Source organism: Galleria mellonella, unplaced genomic scaffold, assembly GCF_026898425.1.
Source record: "Galleria mellonella isolate WM207_F2 unplaced genomic scaffold, CSIRO_AGI_GalMel_v1 utg165, whole genome shotgun sequence".
Taxonomy (NCBI): domain Eukaryota; kingdom Metazoa; phylum Arthropoda; class Insecta; order Lepidoptera; family Pyralidae; genus Galleria; species Galleria mellonella.
Window position 1 is genome coordinate 1,931,636 of NW_026442009.1, and position 18,788 is coordinate 1,950,423.

At 29.8% G+C, this 18,788-nt stretch overlaps 1 protein-coding gene across 2 annotated transcripts in view; it reads left to right on the top strand.

Moving 5' to 3' along the window:
* The window catches only part of LOC113519033 (lachesin-like), a 124,302-nt gene that overhangs the window by 64,674 nt on the left and 40,840 nt on the right, over positions 1 to 18,788 (top strand). The window contains exon 1 of one of the 2 annotated variants that reach the window (XM_026904078.3): positions 17,912 to 18,096. The exons of the other annotated variant lie outside the window; for it this stretch is intronic. Within the exon in view, the coding sequence (XP_026759879.1) occupies positions 18,015 to 18,096 (82 nt within the window). The 5' untranslated portion in view covers positions 17,912 to 18,014. Of the gene's footprint in view, positions 1 to 17,911; positions 18,097 to 18,788 lie in introns of those variants that run through there. 2 annotated transcript variants of the gene reach the window in all.

Sequence of the window (18,788 nt, forward strand, 5' to 3'; positions counted from 1 at the left end):
ATTACATGTGGGGATTTGTTTTACTCCAGATGTACAGAGAAACAGCTTAGCTGTTGCAGGTGATTTTATGTGAATGTATTACTTTTAATACATTATTGTGTTAGTAGATAAATTCATGTAACGGTGGGATGTTTATGGTAAACAAGCCTGTATTGTTTAAATAGATATTTTGTCTTGATTTATTATAAACTTTAATATTGATTTTGTTGTAGTAAGCAAGCTGATAATAACAATTCTGTGTGTATTACTGGTTTCTAATAATATTTAATTATGCTGATATTATGGGTGTGGATTTATTTCCTAATGGTAATAAATGTACTAAAGGATTCTCTGACTATAGTTACTCTTAACTAGGTATGAGATACAGTATAAAATTAGTACTAAATGACAAGTGTGAGCTATGTATTTTACTCATATTTAGGAAGAAAGTTGTCATGGCGATAAGGTTTGTATGTGTGTTGTTTGTTCATGCTATATTGACTAGACAAGTTCAGACAGGGTTAAAATTAGTGAATCTTTATTGGATTTATATTTAATATACATATTTTGAATATTTATGGGAATAGAATGGAGATATACAAGTAATAAAATATAATATTAGTATTTTATAAATTTCATTATCGAGTTAGTTGTATATGTTGGGCTGCATCCAAGGAGATATGAACCTATTAATATCAAGTTAGGACAATTACTTTAAATATTAATAAAGCAAACACTAACACTGATTATTCACTTCTTTAATAAATTTACATTAGAGTTTAGAAATCGAATAGATAGCATATTGTGAAAATCTTCACCACACATGTATTTGAGGAATGTTCTTGATAATTAGTACTGTATGTATATATTATTGCAAGTACAATTGCAATAAGAATGTTAAACTTCTAATCTTCTGTTTATTCTTGAATTTGAGAGTAAGCTTGGCTACTGATATGAATATAAAACTGCAGCATTACTGGATACTATTAATTATTTCTGGTGTAAACCATGATTATTTATGTCACTGATAATTTAGTTGTATATTACGGTTGATATATGATGATTTTATATTTAGTTATATTAAACAAATACAAATAAACAAACTTGCTAGTATTTGTTACGTTGACAGTTGTGATAGATAATCAAAATTCAATTCAATACATCAATACGTCATTCAATACGTCATTAATGTGACAGATGTCAAACAAAAGGAGATTATACACGTTATGATTCTATATCTAAGTCTATAGAAAATTTATATAATATTCTGTTATTTTATAATAACTGTAGGGGGAATATTGGAATTATTTATATGAGAAATTTCACTTAAATGATATGATAATTATTTAAAGACCTAATTTCTTAGGGATTTAATCATGATGATTTAAACACTAAAACACTTGTTTATCCTAGAAATCTTCTTAGTAAATAGGTTTACTAAGACACTAAAAGGAAGTAAATATAGTATAACTATAGTACAGCTACAATAATTGTATAAGACTTACTGTCCTTTCTATACAAATATATATTTAATCTATATCTTTCACATTATAATTATGCAATATATTGCCTCTACTACTACAACATACACAAATAGGACTTATTGTCCTTCCTATATACCTATATATAATAATTGACCTGGCACTTTAATGTGTAATTTATCAGTACTGATGACAACAACCAATTAGGACTTATAGTCCTCTTTATAAAGCTACATAATTATTTAATCTGATTATTTCACAATGTGATTAATCAAACCTCTACAAATATTACAAAAGATCTCTATTACTCTCAACACAATAATAGCTTGTTGGACTTAGTGTCCTCAAACTTATAGAAAACCCAACTGGTTATTTCACGAGACGTTGTTAACTTGTGATTAATCAGTGTCTTTTAAAGGACTTATAGTTCCTATAGATATATCTCTCTGAATAAATAATTGGTTAATTCACAATGTGGTTAATCAACAATAATATTATATATAATTGACTGGACTTATAGTTCATTCAATAGCACTCATTACTTTTAGTAGCTCTCGACCTATGGGTTGGACTACTCGTTCTTAGGCTCTGGCCTAATCAACAGATGTAACTTGAACCTTGAGTATTCTTGGTATTAAGTAAATAATATTAAATTGACAATGCTATGTTATGATATAGCAATTATCAACATTATATGGCTTGGCCAATTCCAGGGTGTGGAAGGTATCCCCTATCACACAAATCTTCATCTCTATCGGACTGTCATCACAGGTGATCTCTAATGTCACATTATAGGGCCGAAGGGTTATGTCCCATCAAAGTAGGTTCTGGTGTCTGGGTGATCTCACTTCTTGGTCTGATCTCTTGTGGAGCCGAAGGGAAACCCCCATTGAGTAAGCTCGTAACAGGGTGACGCTGGGAAACAGTTTCGTACTGTTAGTGGGTGATCTCTATGTCGCCATATAGGACTGAAAGGGTCATCGCCCATGAGTAAGCTCTCGTGTCGGAGTGATCCTGGGATTTCAGTTCCGATCCGTTTGCCTCTGGCAAACACTAATTTATACTGGAAGCATCGTGGGGCTGGTGGAGCCACTGTAATGTTGAAGTAAATGTACTTATGTTTGGTTTGGAACTGAGAATACTCATTCCCTTATTACCATCAGAGTGCATTAATAAATAGTAATACCCTTCCCTACCTTTTAGGAGGAAGAGTTATAGATAGTTGGAAAGTCTTCCACTGGTCCGGGCGTGTGGGGGCCCGACCGCTCCCCCATTTTTTTTATTATTACAGTTATTCTGTAATTTACTATTAAATTAACATAACTTCCTAGTTACATGAATTATGAGTATAATTCATTAATTATTCTTAATCCTTAAAGACTTATCAATCATCTTCATTTTTTAACTCCTATCATATACCAATTAAAGAACCTTTTGGTTATTACACACACAACGGGTCCTACATTACTAGACGATCACACATTTATTTATTTGGCCAAATGATCAAGTGTTCTATTATAAGATCTGTTCAATATTATGTATTTATTGTAAGGGTTTATATGATTCATAGGTTGTTTGGGGTGTATAAGACAATATAGGTATGGGGTTATATTGAGAGTGTTAGGCCATTCTTTAGGGTAGGTTTTCATTAGATTTTCATAGATTTCATTAGGTTAAGCCTTCGTAGGCTTTTCTTAGGCTTTGTAGGTTTTCCATGTGTAGGTTAGTTTAGAAGGTAGTTATTTTATATAAGGGGTGACACATAGGCAAAGGGGGGACCATCACAACTGGTTGACAATAAGAGATGAATATATAGTGGTAATGTGCGATGGATGTCGTACTACAGGCGAAATTCGCCAGTGTTGAATTTAATATTCAACGGCTCTCGATATACGAGACTCAAATTATGGATATTAATGATGTAGTATCGAATTAAGGCTAATTAATGTTCAATGGAATAAATTGTTTCCGTTTCAAATAACATTTCAGTATTATAGTACCTTCATAAACGTTGAAATCTCAATAAATGTTTAACAAACGAAATCGAAATTTGTTAAATATATTCCTATCTTAATCATTAATAAATAGTTTTTGAATTTTTTTTATAGGAACAGGAAAAAATTAGTTATGAGAGAGAGAGATGAGCTATGAGAGAACGCGAAATCTCCAGTACTTGTATATATGTAGGATGTGAACAGAATTTAGTATAGAGTAATATTCTTATAAATTTATAATTCTACAATATTTAGACGTTTATTATTCAAACCCACGTAAACAGTTGAACAAATTACATGACATTTAATACACAGGCCCCATATTAGACAGGCATATTTGATACCTTTTATTCCCATTCACGCAGGTTTATAATAAAAACATTGTTACACAAATCTCGATAGTAATTAAGCGCTATAAACGATTAATAAAAAAATATTTCATACAACAAAGCGGAAGGTTTCAAAGTGACACAGCTCGCATACACGAACACGCGACAATTGAGCGGACAGCACGTGTCACGAAATGGATTTATGGACGTTACTTAGTTGCACGTCATGCAAAAGCCAGTAGCTGAATGAGCAATTTTCAATCGAGTTAGTAATTAGGCTTATCTTTTAGCGTTCTGTACTCTAATCATAATACGAGTAATGTAAAATAATATATCATTAAGATAATTATTTGTCACGGGAACGTCTATAACTAGCGTATACCCGCAATTTCTTTGCGTCACCGAGATATATTCATTGAGCGATATAAAAATAGCCTATCTCCTTCTCCGTCCCATATAGTACATGCCCACCAATTAACACAGAACAAACAAACTCACTTTCACGTTTGTAATATTAGTAAGGATTACTACTACTAATGTCGTATGTAATAACCGAGACTTCACATGAATTAGGATATTTATATATATATATATATATATATATATATATATATATATATATAATTCTAATTTAAGTATCTATTCTAATGTAAAATTATAATTATGCAATTAATTTCGATTGCAAAACTTAAAGAAATGACATTTATTCGCATTTAATTAAAATGAGCTCAATTATTAATAAACGAATTAATTGTAAGCATGACCTCTAAGCAGGTTATTGGTAGGAGGTATTTTCTATTGTTAGTAAAGTAATAAATATGATTAAAGGTAATCCTTTCTCATTCATCATGAAATGAACCTATTCATTATTGTAATTTTCAAATTTGATAAACATGTAAGTCATAATAAAAGTATATATAGTATTTAACTAATTTTACTATGATTACGTCTGCGTTACCAGGATTATGCTCACTGTTCGGGATAAAAAGTAACTTTTCATGTATAATATTTAATAGTGATAAGTTAAGGCGCTAAGAGGTAATAAATAAACTCACTTCTATATTTATAATCCTAGTATAAATTACCTACGATTTTGATGCACACTATACTAGTAGCACTTAAGTGTTTATGATAATAAATATTTATACAAACAAGTACTTCTGGTGTCTCTTTTTATATTGCCGCTGTCTTTAAATAACGTTTTCTTTAAACAGCATTATATGAGCAGAGAAAAGGTCTTTGTGCTTTAGGAAGCGTGAAGCAGTGAAACCATAAAGTTCGGTCGGTTTTATGACTGAAACTCGTTCAACTATGCTCTGCTCTAGTGCAAAAGAGAAAATAAAAAAAAAAACAGCTTCTCGTACCAACGACACCTAAAAATGTAGAAATTCGAATGCGACACGCATTCCTTTCTTTTTTTAATGAAAGCTGAAAGCTGAAAGCCGGCGCCTGTCCCGTGAGTTCGACTCATTTGGACACGGAGCAAATTTACTCGAGCCAATCTAATATAGGTGCCCACACACGAGATTGCCATACTCATTCTAATCTATTGCTTTAATTCTGACTCCAAAGTAAAGGTAATAACAAAAAGTAAGCAATTACATTCGTCTTCCAGTAAATTAATGAAATTCACTAAAGCCAAATAAATATTACAGTATAAATTGTTATCTGTCTGTACAGATTGTACCGAACTAAATTTAGTTACGTTAGTATCTATCTATATAGATACTAACGTAACTAAATTTAGTTCAATGGTTTATTATTAACTCTTTGACCCTTATCAGCAGTAACATTAACCTTTGTCCTCGAAAGAGGACCAAGCAACTGGTAGCCTACTAATAATACTGAAAAGGTATATTGAGCAACATCTGTTGGAATATACTTGCAAATGCTTTTGTATTCCTTGCTGTTAATTTTCCTTTCTAATGATACCTAACCGATATACATAATGAATTGAGTATAATATCAATTTAATACAGATAAAGGGGAAATCTCAATTGTTTAAAATCATTAAAATACCATAATTATTGTACTAATAACTAAATAATATTTTTCTTACACAACGCCTATTTTCCATTGAGGTAGGCAGAGATTAAAAAACGCTAATTTGTCTTACTCTTTATATCATATATTTATTTTTTATTATTATTTTTATTTTCTATTATATATTTTTATTATCTTTATGAATTTTTTTATATCCATAGATAATAACTTACATATGTTTAGACTTCAAGCTAAAGTCACAATAGTTGACCATTATTAATTAGTAGATACAGGTAAATCAGGATTGTTTCTCATGGTGGTCTATGGAGAAAGACTATATTTAGCTATATTTAATGGCTGAACAATTAACGGCTGAAATGACGATGATGATAAGACTCAATTTATCAGAATAGATATGAATAACGAATACTCACGTTGATCAATACCGTACACAGATTAATGAGTCTTCTTGTTACTTGATCTCCGCAGATCTCTCTAATAGATAGTCGATCACACTGATACACGGCTAACTAATGTACGGAGCGGTTAATGTTACGGTAGAGTAACTTAGATTAAATGAGTTAATCATTCTCTACTTATTTATGTTTAAAGTAAACGCGCTATAGACATTTTATGAGAATTTTAAAAGCATTTTGTCACTTCTGGACTACATTTGACTAAAATTTTCTACGTCGTTCTATGAATATAAACTTACCTAATCTTGTTTACTAATCTTCGTATCACGTATTTTTTATTCTTTTATACTAATTTACGACCATGTGGTCCCGGTATAAAATGGACCACCCTTCGTTTCCCGTGGGTGTCATAAGGGCAAAGGATGGCCCTAGTCAGCAGCGTCCCTTTTAGAACATCTCTAAAAGCCTAACTGCAGTTGCCAATTCGCCTGCCAAGCACAGGAAGTACTGGCAAAACCCCCAAGAGGGAAACTTATGTTCAACAGTGGACTGTTAAAGGCTGATATGATGATGATGACTAATTTACGTTTATACATGTTTAATTGGTTGTCTCTTGTAATGTATAGGTTTAAGTACTTTATAAAAGTCTAGATTACACAATGCAAAATTTCTATTGTACTTAAATTTCTCAGTGTAAAATATTCAAATATGAGCATTAATAATAACTTAATAAATATATTTATGACGAGCACAAATACAAAACAGTGTTACAGAATATAGCAGTTCTTGAAAAGATTTTTTCGACGAATATTCATTGTTCACGGTATGAATAAAAAATATTGCACTTTATAACGTACTAGCGAAAATAAAACGTTTCACCGAACTGCACATTCCATTCGCTTCGTATGTCGAAACGTTGATTTTAGAACTGGCTTCTCGAATACCGGTTCATTTAAGTTCACTGGTTCAATATCTCGGGTCAACCGCCTTCAGGGGCACATAATGTTTTGTTTTGTTCATATACTCGTTTAAGGAGATGTCGCTTCGTGATCTGGTGGCATGATAGTAAAATTGCTGTCTTCTTATCGTTTGCCGAAAATAACCCGATTACCTCATAGTATTGGTAAATTTAAAAATAAATAAAAAAAAACTTTTGTTATTCGCCAATTTTAAAAGTAACCTAGAAATATGTAATAAGTAATAAATCGAAATTTGTCGGTACACTATTTCTACCTACCCCAATGAGAGACAGGCGTGACAGATTTGTATGTATGTATGTATATAACATTTACGTTTATGCAGTGGTTAATATTCTAAACATATAAGGTAATATAATTTACTATTTCAGTGTGTATTTTATAAATGTACTTATTCTTAGTTTCTTTATAAGAAATATAGAACTCTAATAAAATACTTTTAAAAAGATAATTCTACTATTTCGATTATATAGATAGAATATCTACATACGAATGATTCGAGAAAAGTGAGTCAACTTTTTCATACAATTTACGTTTTATAATTTTTGCATCTTTTTAATGTGCAAACACTGGTTTCATTGTTATATTAAATATAGATACATCAAGATATATTAAGTGTGTAAGTATATAGAACACTAATAAAAAAACGAGTTAGCTAATTTGACAATTAGCTAACAAAAATTTACCCGTTTTTGAGACTAGATGCTCTATCTATATAATCTAAGTTCTACCAATACAATTAAAAAAATATTAGTAAGTTTCTAGAAAAATTATGTTTGTGTTCTTTTCTGATTTAAATATCGTTCATCATCACCGTACCAACTGTTAACGATCCACTGCAGAACACAGACCCCCCGCAATTAAAAAGTTTTGCCAGTAGTTACTATGCTTGGCAAGCAGATTGGCAACGGCAATTAGGCTATGGTGGTGTTTTAAGAAGGACGCTGTTGCTTATCCCTCGACTATTAAGTTCCCTTAGTCGCCTCTTACAACGCCCACAGAAAAGGAAGCGGTAGCCCATTCTATGTCAAGACCACACGGCATAGTATACACACATCATTAACACTAATTTATCGGCATATACTGGAAGCAGTATCTGCAGATAAATTTCAAAGTAAATTTTTCAATTTTTCAAGAATTAAAACATACTCGTGTTTTTAAATTAATTGTTTAAAAGTTTTTACAATACTATAAAATTTTAAATATAAAATGAAATTCTTATTCATATATTGAAACTTTGAAATTTAGATGTAAAAAAGTGTTGAAAAAATATAAACATAAATGACAATGTATTAAAATCCACTTTGTTATTCAATTACTATGAAAGGAGCTTTTTATGATTTAAAAAAAATACGTATGTGTAATAACTATTTTCTCAAACATGCTTGGAAATATGAGCATTATTTTGACAATCTTCTTCAAGATAAATCAAAATTGCCGGACTGGCCAGATACATGCGGGCAGCGGCCGGCAAAAGTTGTATGAAAATTCATATCTGTCGTGTTTTGCGGCCAGATAAATTACTATGTAAACTTATATCTGTTCTGTAATTTAAAAATGGAATGACCTTTTACTTTGAAACATGGCTACCAAGGAGATAACTTATACAAGGTTTTATTTAAATTTCGAACTGGCTTGCAAATAGAAAGCTGTTTATTGAAAAAAAAAGCAAAGGAACATTATGGTGCGTGAAAAATTATTATTGTTCGTTATTCGTCATTGAACTTAAAAAGTAAAATTGTGTTTTTGATTTCCGCGCATTGTTTGAGAAAAGTACTATACAAGCCTTGACCACAACTGGGCATTGATGGACTCACGTATGTGTGCCTTGGCTACGCCTCAGTCCACATTTGCACATTCGTCCATCAATGCCTCAGTTGCTGACCGCTTCAGTAATGTACTAATTCTTGAATTTTCACCTTTAATATTCAGTCTATAATAGGTATTATACCTAAATTTTTTACTTGTTTGTACATTATTATGTCTATCAATCTCAAACAGGTACGTATCCACAATATTTAAACCGGTGTTTATTTAAAACGTGCCGATTATCAACCAGAAATTCTTAACAGCTCAAACATTTCATTATCTACAGGGGTATAAAGCATATATACAAAGTGTGCGTTGTGTTGGAGTTTCCATCACGCAGAATAATTAAACGCAAACAAAACTGCCGTGTCCACTGGGCAGCGAGATAGTCAAGTTTATTTTCGATATCTACTCTAACATAAAATCTATTTCATTTATTAGATTTCGTCTGGAATATGTTTCCTTTCTATAAAAATAGTTTGAATCATTTATTTCACTGGTTACAATACCAGTGAAATAAATGATCATTTCACATGTTTGTGTATATTTTCATAGATTTGTTTTTATATTTCTAAATGTAGTGTTGTATAATAGTCATATTACAAACTCAGCTTAATTTGGGACTAGATAACGCTATGCCAATAATCAAAATCATGTCACCGTACTTTTTTACATTAGGTATTATGTGGAATTATAATATAAAACAGCAAACAACATTAGAACACTATTTTTTTTTTATTTTCTACTTAATCAAATTCTAGATTAAATCGTTTGAGCTTATTATTAACAATAAATAAAGCTTTTATTTATTTTAATATTAATAAAACACCAATGACAAAACTTCTATTTTGAATAGATTTACGGCTTTGGATACTTCCTTTCAACCCATCTTTAATAACAGCCGTAGGCTCGCCTCCTGCCACGATATTTTCTAGTTAATATGCTTGGAGAAATGTGAACATATCAAATAGTATAACTACAAGAGTACAAATATCTCTGACTACCCTTTTAGGGTTTATAATCGTTAGCATATTTTATTTTTAAATATGAAAAATACCTCGTTTGCAATAATTAACAATGCTCTCGTATTTTGAAGCGTATTTAGTTCTATTTTCAACTAACACATTACTGTAATTATAGCGGTCCGCCATCCCATAATTAAATGAATATTTGGCCTCCGCTATAATAGAGGCTAACAGCACATTGTGACCACTTGCAGTCACCGGCGGCTCTTATTAAATTTTACTGCACCAAAACTCGCTGACAATTTCATCAAAACGGAATGTAACGATATGAAATAAAACTTCAAAAACTAGGTTACGTATAAGTAGTATTGAAGTAGTACCTATTTTTATATATTATCACATTCTGTTTTAATTTGTTCCAATTGTCATTAAAATTTTATTGTTATTTGAAGTTAGTTCTGATTCAAATTATGAACTTTAAATCGAAAAAGGTTATCTGTTTTTGAACAATAACTTTTTGAAAACGCCAGAAGAAATGATTTCCGACCCTATAGGGATGCAGTCTACGTAACTCCATACAATAGAAAGATCAAGCTTTGTCTCATAATTCGCTATATTAACTATAATAAAATAGACACCAGTTTTTGAGTTACTATAAATTAGATTTTAATATTTGTTTAAATCAATTTAATCTTTTTTAGTGATAATTAGTGATAACATAACAAAAAGACTGATATGTTTTAGTTCTAAAAATCACTAAATTAATTCTCATTGTCTATGTTAAATCTTCCTAGCAAATTTTGGCCAAAAATTTTTACTTTTTGATTTTATTATTGTTCTTTTGGTATACTTAGTTACTATAATAAAAGTAATGAACAGTATGTGTATAAGACATATCTGTACAACTGCTTGACTAATAAACTTTGTCTCTACTACGTAAATCTTATATGAAAAATATTGTTTGGGCCGTAACTTGGTTGCGATTCCATATTGCAGTAGGTGTCGCTACAGGCTCATTCAAATCAGCATGGAATATCTAAGCGGCTTTTCTGCGCATGCCCGACGATAGCGAGGCGACAGCCAATAGGAACGCTCCGTTCGTTCGCCGCGGTTCTGTGAATCCGACGCGCGAGTTTCTGTTTCACAGTTCTCTCGTTGCCATGTTCTAATAAAAAAATTATAAAAACCTAAAAAGTCGGTACTTACATTCAAGTTGCACCCTGAACGTTTCTGTTTTATGTTGTGAACAAAACTGTATGGATACTTGTACTATTCACTGATGAAGTGTGTGGATTCTAGTGTCTTGAGGTACGAGACAGTTCACACATGCTACGCATTCTCCATCTTTGAACTATTGCTGTTCAGCCGGCCAGCCTGCGTGAAGGCATATCGGTACATATGGTGAGTGAGCCAGTTTATTCAATACTGCTATAATAAAGGAGATAGCAACCAAGTTCTGGAGTGTCAGAGCCCCATGCGTCTGACCCGGTAGAATTCTTGTATACCCAATTGTAGGTATTGGCTCGCACTGGCCACACTTAATATAGTGCACGAAATTTACCTAAAATTATAAAGATTTAACTTTTTGGATGTATGACGATGTATAATGGATAAACTTAAAAAAATACTAAACAGATATTTAAAAATCTTTCATCTATAAAAAATTACATTATCAGCAAATATCACCTATATAAGGCTATATTTTAATTTATTTATTTTTACGAATAATTTTAATAATAATTTAAAAAATTGCGAAGTCAGGGCGTGTCCTAGTGACAATATAATAATTTAAATCTCTAATATAATAATTTAAATTAGAGTTTTACTCTCCAAACATAATAAAAATTGTATTATTTTTAATGTACTTGAAATATAGGTACATTTATTATACTTATTTGTCTTGGTAACTCCAAGACTAAGGCCTCTCTCTATTCTGTTTAGTCAAGAAGTCACATTTATCTCGTTAACTTACTTTTTGGACAATAACATCTATTTGACATAACAGATGTTATTGTTGAAAAAGATGATATATATATATATATATATATATATATATATATATATATATATATATATATATATATATATATATATATATTGTAATTTTTAAATACAACAGTGTTAAAGTAATTTGATAAAAAGTTATTTTGTGCTTAAACATTTGACATAATAATATTAAATATATTTAATTTAGATAATTTTACAGAGTTTTGAAATTTTGATATACCTGTAATTTCAATTTTTTTATAGATGCAAAACAATATTCTAGAAAAAAATTTAAAACAATTGGAAAGTTATAGAAGTTTTATATCTTATTTAAAATATACTAAGAGAAAATAAATATTTAAATTTCTTTTCAACGTGTTAATAACTTCTAGATTAAATTACAAAACTTTTATATTAATTTTGATGAAATTTTCGGTTTACACGTTGGGCATCGTAGTTATCTAATATTGAAATAGATCATTTTAAATTGTAAAATTTAGAATTAAAATCGTGATATTTCTACATGAATTTGAAAACAAAAGAGTACATTTCTTTAAAATTCAATAAGTTACGGAATACTTCTCCGTCTAGGATCATATCTAAGACATATCTGTATATAATATTATAATGATATATAAAAAAATAATATGTATTATCTATTAATAAATATTGTCTGAGAATGTTAACGATTCGACACTGTTGATTGTTGAAATAACGTAACTAGTACTTTTCATTGTTGATTTTCAATAAAATAACATTTCAAAATGTTTGTTGTAAACATTCTAAATTTGAATATTTTAATGAAACAAATGCTAATTTTATAATAAACACATTGTTATTATTCCATTCACGAAGTCCTTTTATTAACATCTACTTTTCTATGAAATATAAGATGTAAAAATACGACTATTTTAGATCTAGAGCTTCAAGAATAGAAAAAATCCAAGAAACCTTTCCGAATTAATGTTTAGCTATATATCTAAGTATTCACCAACGAATTACTATACTAGAGATAATATAATACTGTTTATTATACCTATTGGTCTTTACTATGTAATATTATAAACATATGAGTTTGTCTATTTGTCTGTTACTTTTTGTGCCTTAACGGCTTTATCGGTCGTATGAATTTTTCTGTATACGTAGTATTTAGTACAGACAGTAGTAGTACAGTAGTAGACAGGTACGAGTAAAACTTATATATATATATATATATATATATATATATATATATATATATATATATATATATATATATATATATATATATATAATTATGTTATAAGTTATAATATATAGTTATAATCAATACGAAGTTAAATTATACAAAACTTAATATACATACAAATAATTCATGTCATAGGTTAAATCTAATTATTATCTTTCAAATTAATTCAGGAAATGTGTGTTCCTAAATTAAATATTTAATTATATACGTAATGTTATTTTAAATTTATAAAATAGTAGACTTTTTTGTTAAAATTAATATATAAACTGCTATAGAAACATCATGTTATTCTATAAAACACACAAAATCTATATGGCTAAATCTATTTTAGAGACAAGCTCTTATATCGATTACGAACGATAATCGACAGTTAAATGAAATCGTTATTATCTCTGACGCTTTGTTTTTAATTCTTCAAAAGATTTATAGTGCTCTTCAATAAATTTTATACTGAAAACTGTTCTGGATATGAGTAGAAAGGTGAACGTTGTGTAAATAGAACGCTATTTGCACGAGTTATATTTGAAAAAAGTGCCTTTCAGATGTTGCAACTCAGAATATAAAATAAAATATTCCTACATAACAGCGTTCATTTAATGTTAAAAAAATATTATCATTTTTACAATATTTACCCTTTATTCCCATAAGTAGATATACCGCTAAAGGGACGACCTGATAAGAAAACCGCCGTAGGCCGGTGCCACGCAGACAAAGGACTTAGTTTGTTTTCGGATACACAGAAGATATACACAGAGTAAACATGATCCCTCCATGTTGTAGCAACATAATATTAGGTTTTTTATATTTTTAAGTAGGTATATCATTGATAGATAGAATTATTTTCAAACATATTAGCATTTTTTATACATAACTAGTCTCTTCCCGCGAGTTTAGCCCCGTAAATGGACCTAGAATAATCGTTTAAGGTGAATTGTATAAATTAATTGCCTGTTAAGTTATGAAGCATAAAAACTTCGAAGATCTACATGTTGTCTTAAACTATAGGAGTTTTATGGAGAAAACTGAGAAAATGATTCTATTATATTCAAGACTAACTGTACCTTGCCGCTTTGTTCATGGTCGTATTGTACATTCCTTAAAAAATGAACTATCATATAAAATTTCTATCCTAATATATATAATACTAGCGACCAGCCCCGGATTCGAACAGTTTATTTTTTAAATAAAATACATCTGATGTTACTCGTTAATAACATAGCTTCCTATAGTTTTTTTTCATCTGTTAATTTTTTTTTTATTTACCTATTACAAACAAAAAATTAAATGTTTATAATATTGGTTTATTTCTTAATTTCACGTACGACTAATGGTTTTAATTTCACTCTATAGCTATAAATACATACCACATCTGGTGACTGCGTAAATTCGTTTAGGTTTTACATTACTTGTTCCATATATTAATATTATGTTATAACTAGAGTAAAAGGTAAACAAGTCACGACTGGCTACAGCGACAACACATTTGTTTACAGATCGAAAATTGAGGTGATCGAGTTTCGTTTACTTTACCCTGATATCTATCTACGTTTTTCATCCTCTAAAATCCCGTATACCAACTTTGAAAATCTACTCACATATTATACAACAGATATATCATTCTATTAAATATATACTTATATTCCACTCTTTTTTTCTTATTAATAAATGTCAAATAACTAAGATAATAGATATCCCGAGATCGATTCTACGTCGGATCAATTTAGAAATCAAAGTTTTCTACTCAAATTGTCCCCAGACTATCTGCCTTGTTGTTGTCTTCCTTAATACTTGAATGAATAAATGAATGAAAAACTTTTCGTTGACTCACTTATTGTTATAATAATTACTTTAAAACATTTATTATTATAACTTTATTACCATTAATGAATCATTACTTATTTAAAAATATTGACGTATACTAAATACGAGATTGTTACATAATACAAAATATCATGATTTTATGATATTTTGTATGTTGCAATGCAGAGTTTTAAACATCTCAACGTAGACTTTGCTTTAAATAAACTTTAAGAAGTTTAAAAATAATAAGTATTGCAAAAAATCTTAAATGGTTGCTTAACGCCCAAAACTTTTGCTACGAATGTTTATACCAATAACTTTTTTTAGCTTCCCTTTGCCCTCTATGGATCAATAATTACTTGTATATATTTTATTTTTCAAAATATTAAAATACATAATGAAAGTTTTATTATATTTAACATATTATACTATTATATTAATAATGATACATAATACGATTATAATCATCATCATCACATCAGCCATTATCTGTCCACTGCTAAATATAAGCCTCCCTAGGAGTTTTGCCAGTAATTGCCACGCTTGGCAAGCGGGTTGGCAACCGCAGTTAAACTTTGGTAATGTTGAAAGAGATTACGTTTATAATAATAGTGCATTATACATGCAGAATTATTAATTCATAATAGAAATACAGAGTTCTCTCTCTAAAATTACTACTTTTACACTAGCTTTTACCCGCACATTTTACTTATTTATAGATGTGTTCTTTGATCGGAATGAAAAGTAGCATATGTCCTTCTCCATTCCATATAACAAACATATATAACAAATTTCATAACGATTTGGCTAGCCGTTAAGATGCCGAAAGGTAACAATTGAACAAACAAACAAATACACTTTCACATTTGTAATATAAGTAAGGAAGATACGTTTAATCGGTAATTAATTATTTCTGAACAACAAACAATCCCGCTACACGCTTATCCTATATCATTTATCTTTAATCTAACTTATTAGTTTCTATTTACGTAATAGTTACTCGGAGTTTAGAAACGATTTTTATATTGATGGTTCAGGTAGATAAGGAAAAATACAATTTTTACTCTTTGTATATAATATTAAATCAAAATAGAAACTAACTCATACATAGAACTACTCTTCTTAATATTGATGTAAATTGTATTCGTGGTGTATACTATATCTTTATAACTAAGCAGGTTATATACAAATGAAATTATACTGATAACATTATTCTATATTATATTGCTGTATTTATAAATTATTTGCTATTTTTATACATATATATATATATATATATATATATATATATATATATATATATATATATATATATATATATATATATATATATATATATATATATGTAAATACCTTATATTTTTCTATTTATATACTCATTACGTTGTAGTTATAATTAAATTTTATGTTATATGGTGTTAAGTCCGTATTTTATACTAAGTGTATTCATCATTGTCATAATTTTAGCAATTGTCTAAATGTATTTAAGTTAAATACTTAAATAAATAAAGACTTTAACGCGCTTAGATGCGAAGGGGGATTATTTATATTAATGAGGACTAACAACCCCATTGCGACTAACAATCGGCCTCTACGCAGTCTCATTGGGATTTCCCATACCACCCGTATTAATATCGTAGTTAATAGCTAATGAATTTGTCACTGTAGGACAACTGATCTAATAAAAAGGGGGGGGGGGTTGAAATGGCAAAATCCCCAATCCAAAATCCCCATGCAATTATTTATATATATATTATCCCCATTAGCAATTATATATATATATATATATATATATGTGTGTAAAATAAAGTTTTAGTATCAAAGTATTCGGCCAACCTCCTCCCACCTCGTCCAACCTCCATTCGGTCGTCCAACCTATGCTAATTAACCTGTTTCAATTCTTATCTATCATCTCTCGCTGGTACAGCAAAAGCATATACCGATAGCACAGCCGGGATTACTATTCCATTATCATCAATAAAAAAAAACTGACCTGACTTGGTTTATCCTCACTTGTCATTCCTCACTGGCACTTCGCCACTGTAACTACAATTCTATTTTCATTATCATCTTTTATAACAAAATACTAGAAACCAGGAAGTGTAATGTTGTGTTGCAGTCAATCAAGCCAATTTCAGCTATATATAATTAACGAGTTCTTACCACGATTATTTGTTTTGGAACATGCCGATATTTTGATTCTGTTACAAGAGTTATGGACATGGCGTAGGAAATAATACTCATATTAACGTAATATCGGCGCGCTCAAACAATAAATACCTGTTAATTATTATATGTATGTTAAGTGGAAAAACAACCGCAAATATCTAAAAAGTTTTACTATATCCTTTAAGAGGCATCTGAAGGATCACTTTGACCAGTACAATATTGTATTGTATTGATCATAGTACCTCAGAACATCCAGTCCATAGTATTATTAGATGTATTAAATACATTAAAAACAGATTTCTTTTTCTAGTAAATAATCCATGAAATTGTTAACTTTGTTTATAAAAATGAAAATCATTCAGGATAAAGCTGTAATATCCCAAGTTTTATACGATAAACGTACAAAAGAATAAAATACGCCGCGAGCCTTCATAGACTATGGTAATCATTTACCGTCACTCGGGACGCATGTTTGACTGCCACGTCTGTGGTACTTGATTAAATAAATCCTTTGTTGTATAAAAATTAATCTTATATCTTTCAGTTTTAATTTTCTATTTAAATGCATTAAAAAGCAAATATTATTTTGTTCTTTATTTGTGATTTATATTACTTTTCCTACGAAATAAAATTGTTTTACCTAAAGCTACTTCCGTCTGAAAATATTAACATAAAACGAATCATTCCGCTATAATAGATAAAGCATAAATGTGAGCGCATGTGCAACGAAGCGGCGATTGTAGCGTAGCTGTGAAGTTGGCATGGCATAGCTCGTAGCGTGACAGTAACGTTGGAGCCGCGGCGGCTACGCGACGTAGCATCTGAGCCGCGCCCACGAACTTCTCGGCGAAATATGCCGCGTCTGTGAAGTTTCGGCCGACGTTGCGATGTGACTTGAATGATGTCGTTGGGAAAACTTTTGTTCTATGTACACTTCGGACTTGTCTTCCATGTTGTGATTTGTTTTAAGGACACTGTGGGTAAGATAATTGACAATTTTTAATTATACGATTCATTTTTTTAATAAGTAAGTTTAACGTTTACCATCAGAGGGCTTGTTTACCACCATTGTGGTATAAAAAAATTCAGTACTTGTAACGAAATGAAAAATAATAATCTTGAATAATATTCAATAAACCTCTTACGTTTGTCATTTTTTAGGTACTCTTGATATTCTTTCGTACTCATACTATATATTTAAGTAATAAATATAAACGTATAAGTTGTTAAAATGTTATTAAAATAATTGATAATATAATAGACACCGAAGTTCGATTCTATATCGGTTCAATTTAGGAATGGAACTTTTCTACCTAAATTGGCTCAAGGCTCTTTGCCTTATTGTTGTCTACATGTTCATTATTTGGCTGCTTACTTATACAACCTGCTCTTAGTAATCCCTGTTTAAGGATCAAATACAGTATTATTCTATTATATCTATAGAATAAAGTACCGTATACATTCTTTTTGAGTCTGAAATAAATTAAATTAATAACTATTATTGAAAAACTATTGCAACGCTATTTTACTTTTAATTCTGTGTACTTAAGAAACAAAACATTATTGCCAGTATGTTAATTTAGAGATACAGTAAAACCTTTTGTAATTTTTAGAGTTTAGATAGATAGATAGGTAGATACTCTTTATTCACCTCCATAAGATTACATTGGTA